At 37.0% G+C, this 18,084-nt stretch overlaps 1 protein-coding gene across 8 annotated transcripts in view; it reads right to left on the minus strand.

The window, feature by feature from the left end:
- OXR1 (oxidation resistance 1) overlaps positions 1–18,084 on the minus strand; it is a 461,178-nt gene that overhangs the window by 125,994 nt on the left and 317,100 nt on the right. For 2 of the 8 annotated variants that reach the window (XM_041769236.1, XM_041769234.1), the window contains exon 1: positions 7,333–7,618. The exons of the other annotated variants lie outside the window; for them this stretch is intronic. In XM_041769236.1, coding sequence (XP_041625170.1) covers positions 7,333–7,612 — 280 coding nt within the window. In that variant the 5' untranslated portion in view covers positions 7,613–7,618. Of the gene's footprint in view, positions 1–7,332; positions 7,619–18,084 lie in introns of those variants that run through there. 8 annotated transcript variants of the gene reach the window in all.

An 18,084-nucleotide genomic window follows, 5' to 3' on the forward strand; every position in this document is an offset into this window, starting at 1 on the left:
TTTTTCTGTCTCTCTCATTAGATTCTATTTGTATTACCAAATATGTAGTCCCAGTGTTTGCTTACTACAAAGCATAGCAGGCATTCAGTAAATGCTTTAATTTTATACTTTTCCATGGTGCTAATATTTTTTTTTTTTTTCTTTGCTTTGCTCTCATATTTAAAAGAAGTTGGAACTGGCCTAACATATTAAGCAAAAATAACAGTTTGGAGAAGGATACCTTGTTCTTGTCAGTACCCTGTTGATAGGAAGATATTCTCTTAAAAAATTAAATTCAGGGCAGCCCCAGTGGCTCAGTGTTTAGTACCGTCTTCAGCCCAGGGCATGATCCTAGAGACCCAGAATCAAGTCCCATGTCTGGCTCCCTGCGTGGAGCCTGCTTCTCCCTCTGCCTGTGTCTCTACCTCTCTCTCATTCTGTGTCTCTCATGAATAAATAAATAAAATCTTAAAAAAAATAAATTCAAAATGTGTGTATTTGTTGTTTAGGTAACTCGTTTGCCTATAATTTCCATTCTATAGCATATGAAATGTTATTTTAAAATATTCTCTCTTAATCTCATCCTCTATGGTACACTTATTTGTTTGCATTCCCCAACATACTCTTTCTAAAAAAGTGTGTTTTTTTTTTTTTTTAAAGTAAGCTTTGTGCCCAATGTGGGTCTTGAACTCATAACCCCACGATCAAGAGTCACATGTTCTACTGACTGAGCCGGCCATGCACCTCTGTCTTCACTTTTGAGACACTTAATTCCCTTCCAGTCACTATTTACATACCTGCCCTATAACTCATTCTCCAAGGCCCTGCTTTCAGCTTTCAGCAGATCTCTGTTTGGTGTTTCTTCTAAATTCCAATTCAGAATTATATATAACCCTACTATGACACTTAAAGAAGTGCATGATTATAACTGTGTATGTGTCTGTCTCTCTCATTAGATTCTATTTGTATTACCAAATATGTAGTCCCGGTGCTTGTTTACTACAAAGCAGGCATTCAGTAAGTGCTTTAATTTTATACTTTTCCATGGTGCTAATATTTTTTTTCTGTCTCTCTCATTAGATTCTATTTGTATTACCAAATATGTAGTCCCAGTGTTTGCTTACTACAAAGCATAGCAGGCATTCAGTAAATGCTTTAATTTTATACTTTCCCATGCTGCTAATAATTTTTTTAACCATTGCCCATATGCTACTTTATAACTACTGTTTAAATGTCAACACAGGTGGGATTGGGAACATTTGTTTTTGTATTTTTCTTTTTTTTTAAAGATTTTATTTATTCATGAGACACACACACACAAAGAGAGAGAGAGAGAGAGAGAGAGGCAGAGACACAGGCAGAGGGAGAAGCAGGTTCCATGCAGGGAGCCTGACATAGGACTCGATCCCAGGTCTCCAGGATCAGGCCCTAGGCTAAAGATGGCACTAAACTGCTGAGCCACCCGGGCTGCCCCGGTGTTGTGTTTTTCAATGGTAAAAACTCATACATTCTTTTTAGAAAAAAAAAAATCCACAAGTGATGGAGTAAAGAGGCTTTTAAAGAGACTGTAGTGTTTAAGCCAGACAACTGTCAATTTTCCATTTAACTGGAAGGAACTCTACTGAAGAAAATCCCAGCAAATAGATGAATCTATACATAGTTCTATTTTTCTAATTAATTTACTTAGTCATGTGAATAAGAACTATAGAGTGATATGAACACAGACTCTGGAGCTAGGGCCTTACATTTGAATTCTGGCTCTGACACTTGCTAAGCTGATTTGACCTCAGGCAAATTTCTTAATCTCTCTGTGCCTTAGCTTTCTCATTTGTAAAATGGGAGTAATAAATGTACCTAATAACACAGTATTGATCTGAAGATATACTCAACAAATATTTATTTAGGACATATTACATACCTGGCTCTGCTCTTGATATAAGCTATCAAATATGAAAGAAAAAAAGGACAAACTCCTCCACAGAGTTTGCATTCCAGTTAGCAAGATAAACATAAATACACATCTATGTGTTAGTAATAAGAGCTAAGGAGGAAAAAAAAGGGAGGAGAAGTAGAGGGATATGAACTGTTAATGGACAGGTGAGATTTGAAATTGTAGACAGGGTGGCCAGGGAAAGTCACACTGCAAAGTCAGCTTCTGGATACAGACTAATGAAAGTGAGGGGGCCAGCAGCATCAGTGTCTAGGTGGGTCCTGCAAGGCAGAGGCAACAGTAATTGCAAAAACCTTGAGAAAGAAGCATGTCTGGTGGGTTGCAGGGACAGCAAGAAGGCTGGTGTAGTTGAAGTGGAGTGAACAAGGAGATTATAGGCACTAGGTGTGTATGTGCATGGTGCACACTTGCGCTGATGCAGGGGGGTGATCAGATGGGGCTCTGTGTGCTGCAATGGCAGCTTCAGCTTCTGAAGAGAAACAGGAGCCCTTGAAGGGGTTAGGTACAGAATGAGATGGGTGTTTTAGCATACTGCTCCAGCTGTCTTACTGAAAGCTGACTGTCTGAGAGTGGGGCAGAAGGAGGAGGGGGGGAAGTTGGGAGGTTTTGCAGGGGAGAACAGCAAGAGCAGAGGGAAGGAGACCAGTCAGGAGACGACACTAGTTAGACTGCAATGGTGGTCAAAAGATGATGGAGGATGGACCTAGAAGGAAGCAGTGCAGGCGCTAAGACCTGGCTGGATTCAGGATCTATGTCGAGAATACAGTCAATAGGATCTCTGGGCTGATAAGATACAAAACCAAAGAGGAAAAAGAAGAGTCTAGAATTACACCAATGTTTCTTGGCCTGAACATCTACAAAAATGGTGCTTCTATGAACTGAAATGCTAATATAGCTTCACGTATGATTCTTACCATTACGCCAAAATGTACTAACATGTTAATTAGTTAATATATTTAGAGTGACTTAATACCAAGTCACTCCTATGTAAATGTTTGCTGTTATTACTAATAATTGGGATGAGAAAAATTTTAAATCCAGTATGTTATTAATGAGAAAATGTTCATGTTACAACTTTTGGTTTTTGGAAATTAAATGTATGAAATGAAAATTTGAAAGACTCTCCATTGGCACAGACAGTATAAGAAACATAATTTTCTTTTTTTTTTTTTTTCATTTTTTATTTATTTATATATTTATGAAAGACAGAGAGAGAGAGAGGGAGGCAGAGACACAGACAGAAGGAGAAGCAGGCTCCATGCAGGGAGCCTGATGTGGGACTCAATCCCGGGTCTCCAGGATCATGCCTGGGCTGAAGGCTGCGCTAAACCGCTGAGCCACCCGGGCTGCCCGAAACATAATTTTCAAGTAACAACCAAATTCTATCTTCTTCAATTCCCCTTCACCTGCAAGTGCCTCTAATACAGCACTTCTTTCTGTTTTTTTTTACTGTTGCCTCTTGAAAGTATCCCTATCAACAACAACAATAACACACACACATTACCTTTAAAAGTGAGTCTGTGTATTATACTCATTATAGCAATGGAATTTATATTAAGCGGTATTATTATAATACCATTGAGATATCCTGTGTTTTGAAGAAACAGCAATGACATTTATTTTTTACTATTATGTTCTTAAAACTGTGAAAGCCAATACAAGTATTAGAAAATGCTAAAATGCATGCAAATATCCCAACTGGTTCAAACCTAAAGTGCTTTTGGTTTTCATGCAATAGTACCTATGTTTATCTGTGGAGTTCATTTCTCATTGGTGAGTTGTAGATGAAATTTCAAGCTAAAAATATTTGAAGCCTTTTTTTTTTTTTTTTAATGGCAGGAAAAGGGTCCTGGCTATGGAAATAACTATGTGACTAATCCTATTTGGTTCACTGATTTTATATCATTTCCCCCTTATGCATATCTGGAACCAGAGTGAGACCCTTTCCACAATTATTATTACAATTTGTAGTATTTTTCCCAGTAGGCATTAGCTTATACCTACACTTTTCTTTTGATGGAGGGTAAAGCCCTATTAAAATATATGTTGATGTGCAAATTCCATTTTAGTTAAAGTCTTTCTGTATAACAGGACTTGGTAACGAAATAACATTGGGGACCAACAAACAGACAACAAATCAAGGTTTGGTTGCTTTGACAAGACCAAGAGACTGAAACAAACAAATGCAGAAAGAACACTAACTGCTGGCAACCAACCCACCCACCCCCACCCCACCCACCTCCACCACGTTTTCCTCTGAAAGTCAGGGGCATTAGGCAAAATCCTTTGTCATATAGCGATTCAAAAAGCCACTGTTAAACATACTTACGTTATGTTATTTTTTTCTGAAGCCAAAGCCTTACAGTAATTTACAGATCAATTTGTCTCTTAAGTGGAAGGAATAAAAATAGGAAAGGAATTTGGGAATCTAAGTAACCTCTTTTATTTTTAATGTCACGGAGGTGCTGTGGGCTGTGGTTCTGCTAATTCAATAAAGGAGCCTGGCACACATTCAGGACTGGGATTCAAAATAACTAGAGCTCTGATCATTGGAAGTCCTCTGGAGACAGATTTCACAGTGCTTATTGTGATCCAGTGAGTTAGGGGTCCTATCATTATTTCCAGTGATAATTAAAATGCAGAACTTATTACTCTCTAGTTTGGGGCAAACTCTTGAATTTTCCTTCTTTCATCTTCCTAACTTTCCACTTGCACATAAGTTCATCTAATAATGTTTTCATTTAATGCTGATGCTTAAATTTTATAAACAAACAGTACTTCATGGTTTTTAAAGTGCCCTCATATACATTTCATATTCAATATTTTTACTGGTTCATTTTTTTTTACAAATTGTCCCACCAATCCTATGATGAAGACATTATTCATATTCTTTCTGTTCTTTGGATGGATAATTTGAAGTTCTGAGAAAAATTACCAGATCGCTAAGTACTCACAGTTTTAAGGAGCAAAATGCTAACTTGAACCTAAGCCCTTAGTCTTAAAAACTTGTATTCTTGCCATTTTGTTACAGTTAAATTTTGGTCATTAATTTACTAATAAAATTCTCTCTATTTCCCAGAGGAGTTCAATCAAGACAGTTGGTTCAAGAACAGGTAGCCTCACACTGTGAGGGAATCAGTGAGAAGGAAGTTAGTGAGGAGAGACCAAAATTGGTTATGGATAAGCCACGTAACAAAAAAAGAGTACTCTTAAAATGTTTGAATGTGAAATGCCCAGCTCTCGTCTATTATACAAGTAATAGATCAATCTATATTTTTACTGCCATATTTCATCATATCTGACACAGCATGTCTTATAAGATGCACCACCAAGAGGAAAAAAAAAAGGAAAACTAAACCATAATATACCATTGATCATAAGATACTTTCAGATTTTAAAAAGCTAAAGTGTGAAAAAAAAGAAGAGGGCAGATCTTAGAATCAAAGAAATACAGTATGGTAACTATGAAAGTTCTCAAAATCAGTCATAGCACAACTTTCCCAGACAATCAATAAGCATTTATCAAGTGCCCGTGGATGGGCACAAGGAAGCAAAATACATAATCGAGGTGAAGAAGCTTAAGTGCTATATATGAAATATTAATTACTATCCTTCAGTTTCACAATGTTGACCACTGTACAAGAAAACATACCCACTTGTGCAAAAAGATGTCTGTGTGCAAGTGTCAAGAGGGAAGGTAAAGGAAGGAGGAAGAAGAGGAGGAGAGGGAGAAGTAGCTGGGAGAGGGGAAGATGGCTTGGAGGAGAGGCAGAAGAATGGAGGAGGGGTCTAATTTCACCAGAAGCTTCCCTGAAATTCAACTGTGGTCTGAATCCTGTCTGTGCCAGATTTTGTGATTATATAAATAATAATTGCTGTCCTCTGTGTGAAATGATACTTTAAAACAATAGCAGCTTTGAAAAAAGGCTTCACACGTTTTTATAACCTCTCTAGGTTCATGACTAATACTGAAGATTTCTCCATTCTTGCATTTTTTTTAAATCGTAAAGACTGAAAACTAGACAATTTTAATATTTATCAAATTTGAATGATAGGTAATGATTAAATATTGGACAACGCTTGGAAAAGACATTTTGTTATGACTGGTTATCAACTTCCTTGATGACTTAAAAGCTTTAGAATTTCTGATTAAAATTAAAAAGTTGTTTGAGCCGAAACTAACTAATCATCTAAATATTTTACTTGGGCATTTTGCATATATCATGATTATCATCACAAAATCTGTGTGCTGAACTGGAAAGATGAAATTAGATTGTTTCTAATTAAAAACATTTCTGTTTCTGTAATGAGAATTTCATACATAAATTGCACTATAATGTGAAATAATTGCTTTTGAAATCACTCAAATAAAAAGATACTCAACCTTTTAACTGTACATTATGCTCATAAATTTATTACTAATTTGAGAGAGATAATATCCTCAACATCATTAAGCCACATGACTAAGTGGTAAACTATGTTATACATTCTGATGTCACATAGTTGCCGTGATTGAGGAAAAACTAAGCTAGTAATGGTAATTACTTCTTTTGAAAGGCAAAACTATAAATAAATAATAATGCAGAGCAATTTCATTTTTAAAAGTCAATAATGAATTCCATATGCTGCATGCCATTAAAAATCAAAGAGGTTACTTACATGCTTCAGATCTTTTTAAAACTTTATTCCTTCTATTTAAAAGTACAGGTTGATCCATCGATAATAATGTTATTTTGACTTGTTTGACCAAAATTAAAAACAAAAAAACCGAAAACCTCCTATTTCTCTCCTCATTTCTCTGGAGCCCAGAGAATTTAAAGCAATAAGATATTAAAAGAAAACAAATACATCTAAGCAAACTGTTAAGAGTATGGTTAGGAGAGACTAATGAAATGTATTATCAGTCTTTGAAACCCAAAGCGGTGGTGATAAATCTGAGCATGTGACTCCATCACTGTTACTACCTTCGCTGTGTACTATTTTTCAATTAGGGACAAGGTAAGACCCTATGGAAACCTTACTGATAATTGATTTCCTGTGAATAAATGAAGTCACTAACGACTTGTAAGTGGCCATTGGACTTGAAGACAACTCTAAATCACTATGTCTGAATCTATTTCTGGGGAGCCCCTCCTGACAGAACCACAGTCAGCAGCAGCACCTATAGCAAATCACAAAAGTATTCATGCACAGAAAGTCTTTTTTACATCCTGTATTTAGATTTAGTATTTCAACAGAGTTTACTCCCTCCAGACCTCCCCTACCAAAAACATTCCCTTTCTAGAGGCAGGAACCAGCATATCCATATAGCTTATCTGGATTTTGAAACTAGAACATAAAGTCAGCCCTATTTGACTTTCCAAAATGACTTGTTAAAAGAAGCAGAGAGCGCTTACACATACCTTTGCGAGGGCAGAACATTTCTGAGGTCCCCCTTTCACACCTACTCAGCCAGAGATATGCTGCTTTCAGGAAGAGAGGCAGGGTTCTTGTGCTTCCCTGGGTAATACACTTCCTCTTGGGAGAGCGCCCTCTCCCCTCACCAGGGCCTGACTCCTGGTGGTGATGTGAGAGATTCAGAAGTTTCTCTTTCTGCACACAGGAAACTGTTCCTGCCTTGTGACTGCGGACTTGTTCTTGGCTCACTGAACATTTTGGTAACAGTGCCAGCATGCTGGACATAATATGTTACTAAGTTGACCCTACAAGTCTATCAGGGAGTGAGATAAAAGAACTCGGTATCTAACTTCTGTACAGTTTCTTATCATAAAGTAAATCAATGGCATGACCACTTTTAAAAATCTTTATTATTCAGCCTTAATAGTACTGACAGGCAGTAGATTTGATAAGCTGGGTACTGACCTAGCTGGTGTTTTGTACCTTTACAGATATTTAAATGCTGCTGGCTCAATGTCCAAACCTAAGTTTGAATTTTTTTTCTCCCAGAACCTCCCACTGCATCATGATACAGTATATCTTATACTAATATTATACTATTATGGTTATTTCTTTCTGTACTTCTTCCCTATTAGCGCAAGGAGAGAGTCCACCACAACATCCATCATGGTATTGAACACTTAGTAATTGAGTAAATGGATAGGAGTCAAAATAACTCTCTCCTTCCTACATGGCCCCCTTCCACATTCCCTGTTAGCTCTATGGAAGCAGGTGGCAATCTCGATAGCCTGTTTTTCTTGGACTCCTTGCTCCTGTCCTTAAATTTGGGAATCCTGAAGAAGATTTTGGTGGATGCTTCTCTTTTATTCTCCCCTGTCATCACACTTTTATAAGATCCTCAATTCATTGAGATCTACACATATAATTCTGTATTTTATTTGGAGGTAGGAATCACAATCATAGGGTATAGAAAATGTCAACTCAGATCCGTGCAAGTCCAGGGACTACTGGATGCTGAGACAGGTGGGCTTCAGGGCCAAGCTGAGAGATATAAAGGACACTGAACACCAGGCAGAGTTAGTACGTTGTAACGAACTGACAATGGTTATAAAGAAAGCAGAGTTCATGTTGCCATCAGTGCCTAACAATGGCACTCCATATCATAGCAGTAATACCACCTTTCTGCATGTAATACCAGATCTATAGCCTTTGCCAAATTCTGACAGCTCCATGATAAACTACTCATTGCCTAGTAAAGTATCTCATCAAGCCAGTGATTTTTAGAGAGAAATGTTATAAACTGGTAATATGATTCATTTTCAAATAAAAATTTACGATGTCTCATCTTTTCTATGGAGCTACTTTGTACCTTCTACAAACTCCTTATTTGGCTCCTTTAAGAATTCCAGCAGTATTCCCTACAAATGCTATTCGATAAGACAACCTATGTAAAACTTCTAGTAAAGTTCTTGGCTTTCTGCTATAAGTATGTGCTTAACAGATATTAATTTCCATTTCTTTCCTTAATGACATGGCTGGTTTAAAGTAATGCTAATGATAATAGTGCCTTACATATGTTTAATGCTTTCTGATTTACAAAGGGCTTTAATGAATATTCTCATGTTATACACTAACTGCAGTGGGAGATGCTGTGTATTCTCAAAAATTTTGTCGAATTAGCTATGTACAGAAAATTAGTGACAGACTGTTTCCTTGCAGCTTCATATGGTGCGCAAAAAGAGAGGATGGGAATGTTTTGAAGATGCACTGATGCTCATCTTCAAATAATTCAGCATATCTGCAGATTCCCAGGGAAATAAGAACAGCAGGTAAAAATTAGGAAAGGAATGGGCTCTTTTTAAAAGCAACACTTCATGTTAGAAGAAGAAGTACGCATGCGAAAACCCTGGACAAAATATAATGCATGGTTTTCAACATCTGCAGAATATGCAAAGGAGGGCTTTGACATTTTTATATCTCACATAGGTGGTAATGCTACCTATATTTGCATCGTGTTTGAATATGAACAAGAAAGCTAAAAAATATGTACACATTCATATCAAACACACTTGTGAATTGGTATATGACAAGTGTTTAAATAAGTAAATATCTACATATATATGCGCCATATCTATACAGATACATATTTCCCAATAGTTTGTCATTTGCTCTCTCCTACTTGCTCTCATTAGGAATCTGATAGGAGTTAGACATGACTCACTTGTCAGCTAAGTGTAGTTCTTTCAGGTTTTGTAAGACCAAATCAATCTTTTAACTGTACTTAGACCTGTCCATTAGGCATCTGATGAACAATTTCCTGTGAGCAGTACTGGCTCTTGGGTATTGCTTTCTCTTAGCTGTCCATCATCTTTGCTATCCAGGCTGTTTAAGAGGCTCTGATTTAAAAATATTTTATTTACTTATTTTAATTTTTTATTATTTTTTAAAGATTTTATTTATTTATTCATGAGAGATACAGAGAGAAAAGCAGAGACATTGGCAGAGGGAAAAGGAGGCTCCCTGTGAGGAACCTTATGTGGGACTTGATCCCAGGACCCTGGGATCACAACTTAACCGCTGAGCCAGCCAGGTACCCCTCATTTAAAAATATTTTAAATGCTACAATCAGAAATGCCACTGCTTTCACATCTCCTTTAGTTTTTATTCTAGATTCTTTTTCTAACTTAGTTTTCATTTTCCTAGTTTACTTTTCATTTATTTTCTTTATATCTGTTATTGAAGCATATAGATTAACCAATTTATGATAATGTGACTTACCTTATTTTTTGAAAGCATTTTTTTAAGATTCTATTTATTTATTCATGAGAGACACAGAGAGAGACAGAAAGAGGCGGAGACACAGGCAGAGGAGAAGCAGGCCCCATGCCCGACGTGGGACTCGATCTCAGATCTCCAGGATCATGCCCTGGGCTGAAGGCGGCACTAAACCGCTGAGCTACCCAGGCTGCCCTGAAAGCATTTTTAAAACTTTGTTATAGTAAGAACATTTAGCATGAGATCTGTCCTCTTAAGGAAATTTAAGTGTTCAATATATTGTCGTTGACTATGATATTGTGACTTTAGATGTCCAAGTTTGTTGGTTTATTTTTATGACATGGAGAAATCTGCTTGATTACATAATTAGAGCTTGTTCAAACTGAACTTTTGAGGATGGTAGAGAAAAGAGCCTTTGCTAAAGGAAAAATGTATGATAAAAACTCTTTCCAAGCTTTGGGTAATTTTGGAATCATGAAGTCTTACTATTTATAGATGTTAATTGTTGGCAGGTAGGATTATAAAAGCACTTCCACTAATATCACATTACAATTCCAAGGATACGATCTTAACCTGAGATGTGAATTTTACTGGTAGTGTGTACCCTTTTCAAAGGTTTTGCACTCTGCAAAAGACCACGAACACTTTCCCTGGTCTAGAGAAAACATGTAGCGTCTCTAGGAGAAAAGTTACTTATCAAGTGTTTAAATTTTTTTTTTTTTTTTGAACAGAGATGGTGTTCTTAAATTCTGAACTGCTTATAGTACCATAGTATAACGTTGGATATATAAGGGATATTTTAAGTGTTAGACTTCAGAGAAAAGAAATACCTCACAAAATTCCTGTAAGTTTAGCATGCATAAAAGAAAGCCTATCACAGAGCATGTGACAGAACTTAATGATGTTTCCTGAGCATCTACTAGTTTGAGGTAAGCCTGTGCTAAGCACAGTTACAGTGCTGAGTCAGCCATCTGATACACATGGCCTTTTAAGTTTTCTTCTTTCTTGTGTACATACTTTATGACTAAATAAAATAAGTCTTTTATAGTCCTGTGCTTTTTCTCTTAGGAAAAATGTCACATATTAAGCAGGGAGCACGCCTTCCATTCTATTCTTCCCTCCTGCGACATTTCTCAGCAAACTGTACCCAATAGTCAGCATACCTCCTAGCTTGTGTGGGCTACATCAGCTAAGGCAAGGGTTGCAGAGTGATGGACAGTTAAAGCTCTGGAGTCGGTCTGCCTGGGTCCTAATCTCTGTTTCTCCACTTTCCAGACTTGGGTCTGATATCAATTATCAACCTCTCTGCCCCTCAGTTTTATCATCTATGAAACCAGGATTTTAATACTTCCTACCTCATAGGGCTGCTACAAGGATTAAAAGATTTAATACATACATGGTACTTAGAATAGTACAGTAATAAAGTACTCAGTAAATGCTAGCTTGTTAAATTATCATTATGAAGAGAAAGCTTTTATAAAAGTATAGGTAGATATCTCATGTATTGTCTACCTTGTCAAGATAAGCCATGTTTATATAACAGTCTTTATAATGCAGAAATTTCTTAGGATGAACTCTTCAAAACAAAACCTGAATGAACAAACAAAAAAAGCAGAATCAGACCTATAAACACAGAGAACAAACATGGTGGCCAGAGGGGGTAGGGGTGGGCGATGGGCAAAATGAAGGGGTGGGGGAGCTATAGGCTTCCAGTTATGGAATGAGTAAATCACAGGGATAAAAGGCACACCGTAGGGAGTATAATCAATGGTATTGTAATAGAGGTGCATAGTGACAGATGGTAGCCACAGTTGTGAACACAGCATATGTATAGAGTTGTTGAATCACTATGTTTACACCTGAATCTGTAACATCATGTGTGAGCTATACTCAACGTATAAAAAAAACCCAAAAAGACAAAAACCCAACTTTTATTTTGTTTCATATTTTTAATGTTTTTTTTCCTTAATTTTAATTCCATTATAGTTAACATACTGTTATATTATTTTCAGGTATATGATATGGTGATTTAATAATTCTACATATTACTTAGTGCTCACCATATTAAATGTAGTCTTAATCCCACCACCTATTTCACCACCTCCCCACTCACCTCTCCTCTAGTAACCAACAGTTTATTCTCTATTTTTCTTTTTTACTTGTAGCAAAAATTACTACCAAACTTCACTCATTTAGGCCAGAGACCCTTGTGGTGTTAGTGAAAGACCTGCTCCTCACGTAGCACACTGCCTACACTTGTGAGTTTATCGGCCAGCCAAGTTCGTTCTTTATAAAATAATTGGTTTTTTGGTTTGTCTCTTTTTTCTTTTGTTTGTTTGTTCTTAAATTCTACATATGAATAAGATCATATGGTATTAGTCATTCTTTATTTTATTTAGCATAATATCTTCTAGATCCATCCATGTTGTTGCAAATGACAAAGTTTCATCCTCTTTTATGGTTAAGTAGTGTTCCACATCTTTACACATTCATCTATCGATAGGCACTTGGGTTGTTTCCATAATTTGGCTATTGTAAGTAATGCTGCAGGAAACACAGGGGTGCATGTACCTTTTCAAATTAGTATTTTTGCATTCTAAAAAAAGCTTTTCTTAACATCTGATTCATAAAATTCTAAATTATTAAGAGAAGAGATACAGACAGGAAATAAAAGAAAAAGTGCCGATGGAAAAAAAAAAAAAAAAAAAAAAGAAAAAGTGCCGATGATAGTGACAAATGAGTTTTAGGCTTGATTTCAAGATCCTATATTAAAAGTCTCTAGAAGAAAATTAATGGTATATGTTATACACCTATATATATATATGTTATAATGTTATACACCTAACAAGCTATGTAGTACAGCTGCTAGACATATAACAGGTGTTCAAGGAGTATCTGTGGAAAACCTTGACTGAATGAATATGTATACACTTTATTCTGGTTTCTAAAACATATTCATAATAATCCATTTTTTTGTTATTTTGATTTAATTATTGATTTAATCCAAGTTGGAGTGTCATGAAAGTTGTCTAGAGGAATGTCATAAGTTGATATTTAAAGGAAGAATAAATCAAGCAAATAGAATTATGTGTTCAACAAGTAGTTGTAAGCAGGGGAAAAGGAAACTAACTGTTCAAGGCAGAGAGACTAATGTGGGCAAAGGCCTGGCAGCTAGAGAAAGCTTTAGCTAAAAGTCCAGTGTCATGGTGAGGGAGACGGCAAGGTAAATTGGGGCAAAGAGAGAGGAGGGACATAGGTGAAAGAATTAAACAAGGGACGCCTGGGTTGGCTCAGCAGTTGAGCGTCTGTCTGCCTTTGGCTCAGAGCGTGATCCCTGTCCTGGGGTCTAGTCCCACATCGGGCTCCCTGTGAGGAGCCTGCATTGCTTCTACCTCTGTCTGTGTCTCTGCCTCTCTCTCTGTGTCTCTCATGAATAAATAAAATCTTAAAAAAAAAAGAATTAAACAAGAAATGGCACCTTCATGTGTCTTATAAATTATACTGAAGATTTGGATTTTAATGTGAGGGCAATAGGGAGACACTTTTTTTTTTTTAAGATTTTATTTATTTGACAGAGAGAGAGAGAGAGAGCGCGAGAGCACAAGAGCAGGGGGAGCAGCAGGCAGAGGGAGAAGAAGGAGGCTCCCTGCTGAGCAGACAGCCTGACATGGGGCTCAGTCCCAGGACACTAGGATCATGACCTGAGCCAAAGGCAGATGCTTTACCTATTGAGCCACCCACGTGCCCTGATATGTAGGCTTTTAAGCAGAGCATTGAGAGATGTGAACTTTATTTTTATTTATTTATTTATTTATTTATTTATTTATTTATTTGAGATGTGAACTTTAGAAATTATCTGCAATACAGGAGGTAGATTGGAGGGGGACACATCCTGAATGCAAAAGACCATCTGAGAGGTGATGATTATAATCCACTGTGATTTATGAATCACAGCAGTGAGGACTGAAAGAGATAGATCAGTTGAAGAGACTTTATAGGGTAGAACAGAGTAGGATTCTTGAGTGACTATAGCTGTGTTGGTAGGGGGAGATGTGGTAGGGGAGGTAGAGGCAAGAATCTAGTTTGGTGTCAGAGAATAATAAAGGTACCGAGGTAAAGGCAGACCTTATAAAACCAATTGTGGAAAGGCTGATTTTGAAAAATCTGTGGAATATCCTAATGGATATGTTTAGTAAACAGCTGAATTTATAGGTATATTGTTAATTATCTTTTTGGTTGGATTTAGATTCAAACATCATTTGCTCAGAGATGTGAAATAATATTGCTTAGGATAAATGTATTTTTATTATTCTTTAACTAGATTCAAACACTCTTAATATTTTATTCCATTTCTTTCATATTTGTGTTTTCTTTCTATGATAGATGTATATACATCTATCTATACATAATGTGTATATTTGCTGAACCATCTGAGGGTAGGTTACCTGCCTAATGGCTCTTTGTCCCTAAATATTTATGTATATTTCCTATGAATATAGATGTTTTTTACATAACCAGAGATGTTTTTAACTTCAGTCAATTTCACATTGACATAATACTTTTATATTATCTATTGTCTGCGTTCCAATTTTGATTACTGACCCAATAATTACTCCACACTGCATTTTTAATTCTCAAGTAAAGGTCAATCTCTTCTGCTATGTTTAGCTTTCACAACTATACAAAAATCTAAGAATCACATTCAGTAGTTGATTTTGTTTGTATTTTCCTACCTATAAAAGAAATAGTAAGGTTTGAAAACCTTATATTATTTATATTACTGAAGTCCATTTCTTACAACTTTTTAAATTCTATGGTTCCATCATCAAAAAAGGAAAAAAGTCACCATGTGAGTAAAAAGAGTTTTCCAAACTGACCTCCTCTGTAGGGTACTTGCTTTGATACTTTTTAAAATAAGCAATAAAGCTTTTTAATGTCTCAGACAACATTCTTCCTATTACTAAGATCACCTAGTTTGAATTGCATTATTATTATTTTTTCTTTTCAGGAAAGTAACCAATCAAAAAAGGATGAAGAGCAGTGGTGGAAGGGGGGACATCTGTTCATTGAAGTATCGTTTATGATTAAGGTCACCTTTAGGAAGTATCGAAATTTAGCTAGAGCTTATTCACGAGGTTGTCAGTAAGAGTTCAGAGTAGGACAACATAAACCATCAGCATTCCAAACCTAACAGGACCAGAGTGGCACAATAGGAGGCTTTATTTATAGGAATCCTTTGCACCCACTTACAAAGTTGCTAAACTGGTTTGTTTCCTTTGTGGGTGTTTTGGTAAAAGAAGAAAAGCATGCTTTGGCTTGTCACTGAGAGTTGATCTCTAATGGAAAGGGAACAGATGTATCAGTATTACTTAACTCTACAAGTGCCCTAATTCAACATTGGTAAAAGCTACCCATACATGGACAGATAACTTCTCACAACACCCTTCTTCCTTTTCAGATACAAGAAACCTGGATTAATCTGCAGGCCATATCAAAGGCAGAGGTTTGATAAGTCCTAGATCTTTGATTAAAAAAATAATAATCCATCTTGCTGTCCGTAGCAGTCCACAGAAACCACCACCAAGATAACCAAACTATGATATGTTTGTCATTAGGCTACTGGAAGATCTGCCACTAAAATACATGAACACCAGCAAGGCTTCATAAAACAGATGCCTTAAAAACAAAGTCAAATGCAGGACTCCAGGGTAGTGGTAGAACTAGGGGCTTTGGAATCAGATACATCTGAGTTTGAATTCTCTCTGTCACTTATTGTGTCGCGTTGGGCTGAGTTATACAAAGCTCTCTACTTTCCAACCGGCTTGCTAATAAAAAAAGGAGAAATAACACCTACCTGGACAGGGCATTAAATTAGGATTAAATGAAGTAATACATGTAAAATGTCTAAACCAATGGCTGCCAAATGGCAGGTGCTTAAAAATAATTCCCTGAGCCCCACAGTTTGCTGACAAGGATGAACTTAACACAAAGCAGGATTGATTTAAGGCCAAAGGTATGGAAAAGAGGGACCTGAAGCTTCCTGGGGGTGGTGGCACAAACCAGCAAAGGAAGGAAAGCATGGAACAATTAGGAGGCTCTGCCGGTAGTCCCAACAAGGGCACAGGCAGTTTAAACTTGGATGGCACTTGGGAGGGTGGGAAGGAGTACAAGGAGGCAGGTGACTCCCGCTGTTCCCGTGTGCGAGCCAGAGAGAGTAGTGCTGTCCTAGTACCCCACAGGGATGAAGATGTTTTGAGTCAAAAATGGTCACTTGACACACAGAACATTAAGGAGGAGTTTCCCGGTTTAAGCTGGACATACAGGGTGCTGTAAGTGTGTCAAAAAGATTAGCACTGAAGTTCTACTTTGGGGGACTTGGCTATGTATAGGTGAGTTGATATCAGAGCAGAAAGTCTCCTTAAGAAAGAAGTACAGGGAGACAATAGGAAAACTGTAGACCATGTGTATTTAGGTTGGAGTAACAACTCTGATTTTTATTTTACAGCTTTAAAGGCAGAATGCCAAAACTACTGTTTGTAAAAGGTCCTGAAATGCAGTGTGGGAGGGCTTTGTGCTTATCTGGTTTCTGGGACATGGTCTGTTGGCAGGCTCTTTAACAACAAAAACCATTCAGAGAGGGTTTCTTCTTCTTTGTGGGGGTTAAGAAGAGCAAAAACTACCACATTCCCTATGTGTTTACTTAGTGGCAGGTACTCTGGTGTGGTAGGCAGAACAAATAACCCCTAAAAGTGTCCTTGTCCTACTCCCTGGAAGCTGTGAACATGTGATCTTACTTACATGACAAAGAGGAATTAAGGTTGCAGATGGAATTAAGGTCGCTAATTAGTTGGCCTTGAGATAGGAAATTATCCTGATGGGACCAGTGTAATTACAGGGGTTCTCATAAGTAGAGAAGGGAGACTGGAGAGCCTGTGGCTGAGTGGTGTGATCTGAGAAAGACTTGACTGGCCACTGAAAGCTCTGAAGATAGCAGGGGACCTCTCTAACCTCAAAAAGTCAAGAAAAATGGATCCTTCTCTAGAATCTCCAGAAAGAAAAGTGGCCCTACCCACATACTGACATTAGCCTTGTGAGATGCATTTTGGATTTCAGACTACCAGAACTATAAGATAACAAATTTCTGTTGTTTTAAGCCACTCAATTTTTGGTAATTTGTTACAACTGTAATAGAAAATCAATGCATCTGCTAAATACTTTAAATGCCACATCTGAGGCAGGACCCATTATTATTCCCATTTTACAATAAAATAAAAAATGGAGGCTTAGAGAAGTCATACTCTGGTGTGATATCAAAGCCCATGCTCTTAACCACTATGTTCTCACCTTCCAAATTCTTCCAAAGATCTAGAGTAGCCTCAAGTTATCATCTTCCTTCCTTCAAGGAAGTTCCTCAATATAGCTCTACTCATTCGAAGATACTTATATGGTAATGGGACAAGAATGTATTAAAATCACACCTAGTAAAAACAATACGAGTTATTTTCTGGTTAGGATGACTAATTACTTTGTAGTGGTTGCTTTCCATCAGGAAATTAAAAAGGGCCTTATCACAAATAACTAACTTTCATTCCTCAAAGCTTAGTGTGCATGTCATTTCAATCTAAATGAGAAGTAGGGGATATGGACAAGGTTCTTAGCAAGCTCTTGTTCACAACATTAAATCCCAGGACTTTCTGTCCTGGCTCCTCCCTGCAGAAGGTGGTTGGCTTAATTACAGGAGGCTATTAGGTAAGCCTGGGCTAAGTCTTATTGGAGAAGTAAAAACATCTGACCTGTACAAATAGACCTCAGATAGAAACCAGATCAGTAGTGCTGAAAGCCAGCCATACCTTACCCTTGTGTTTTCATTCCTGTAGTTTTAATTTTGATAAATACTTTAAAAAAATTTAGCTTTCAAATGTAAAATATTACAGAGTTCATTGCTTTATGAATTGTACAGTAAACTCTTCTAAAAGCATGCC

The sequence above is a fragment of the Vulpes lagopus genome, chromosome 9, assembly GCF_018345385.1.
Source record: "Vulpes lagopus strain Blue_001 chromosome 9, ASM1834538v1, whole genome shotgun sequence".
Classification (NCBI taxonomy): domain Eukaryota; kingdom Metazoa; phylum Chordata; class Mammalia; order Carnivora; family Canidae; genus Vulpes; species Vulpes lagopus.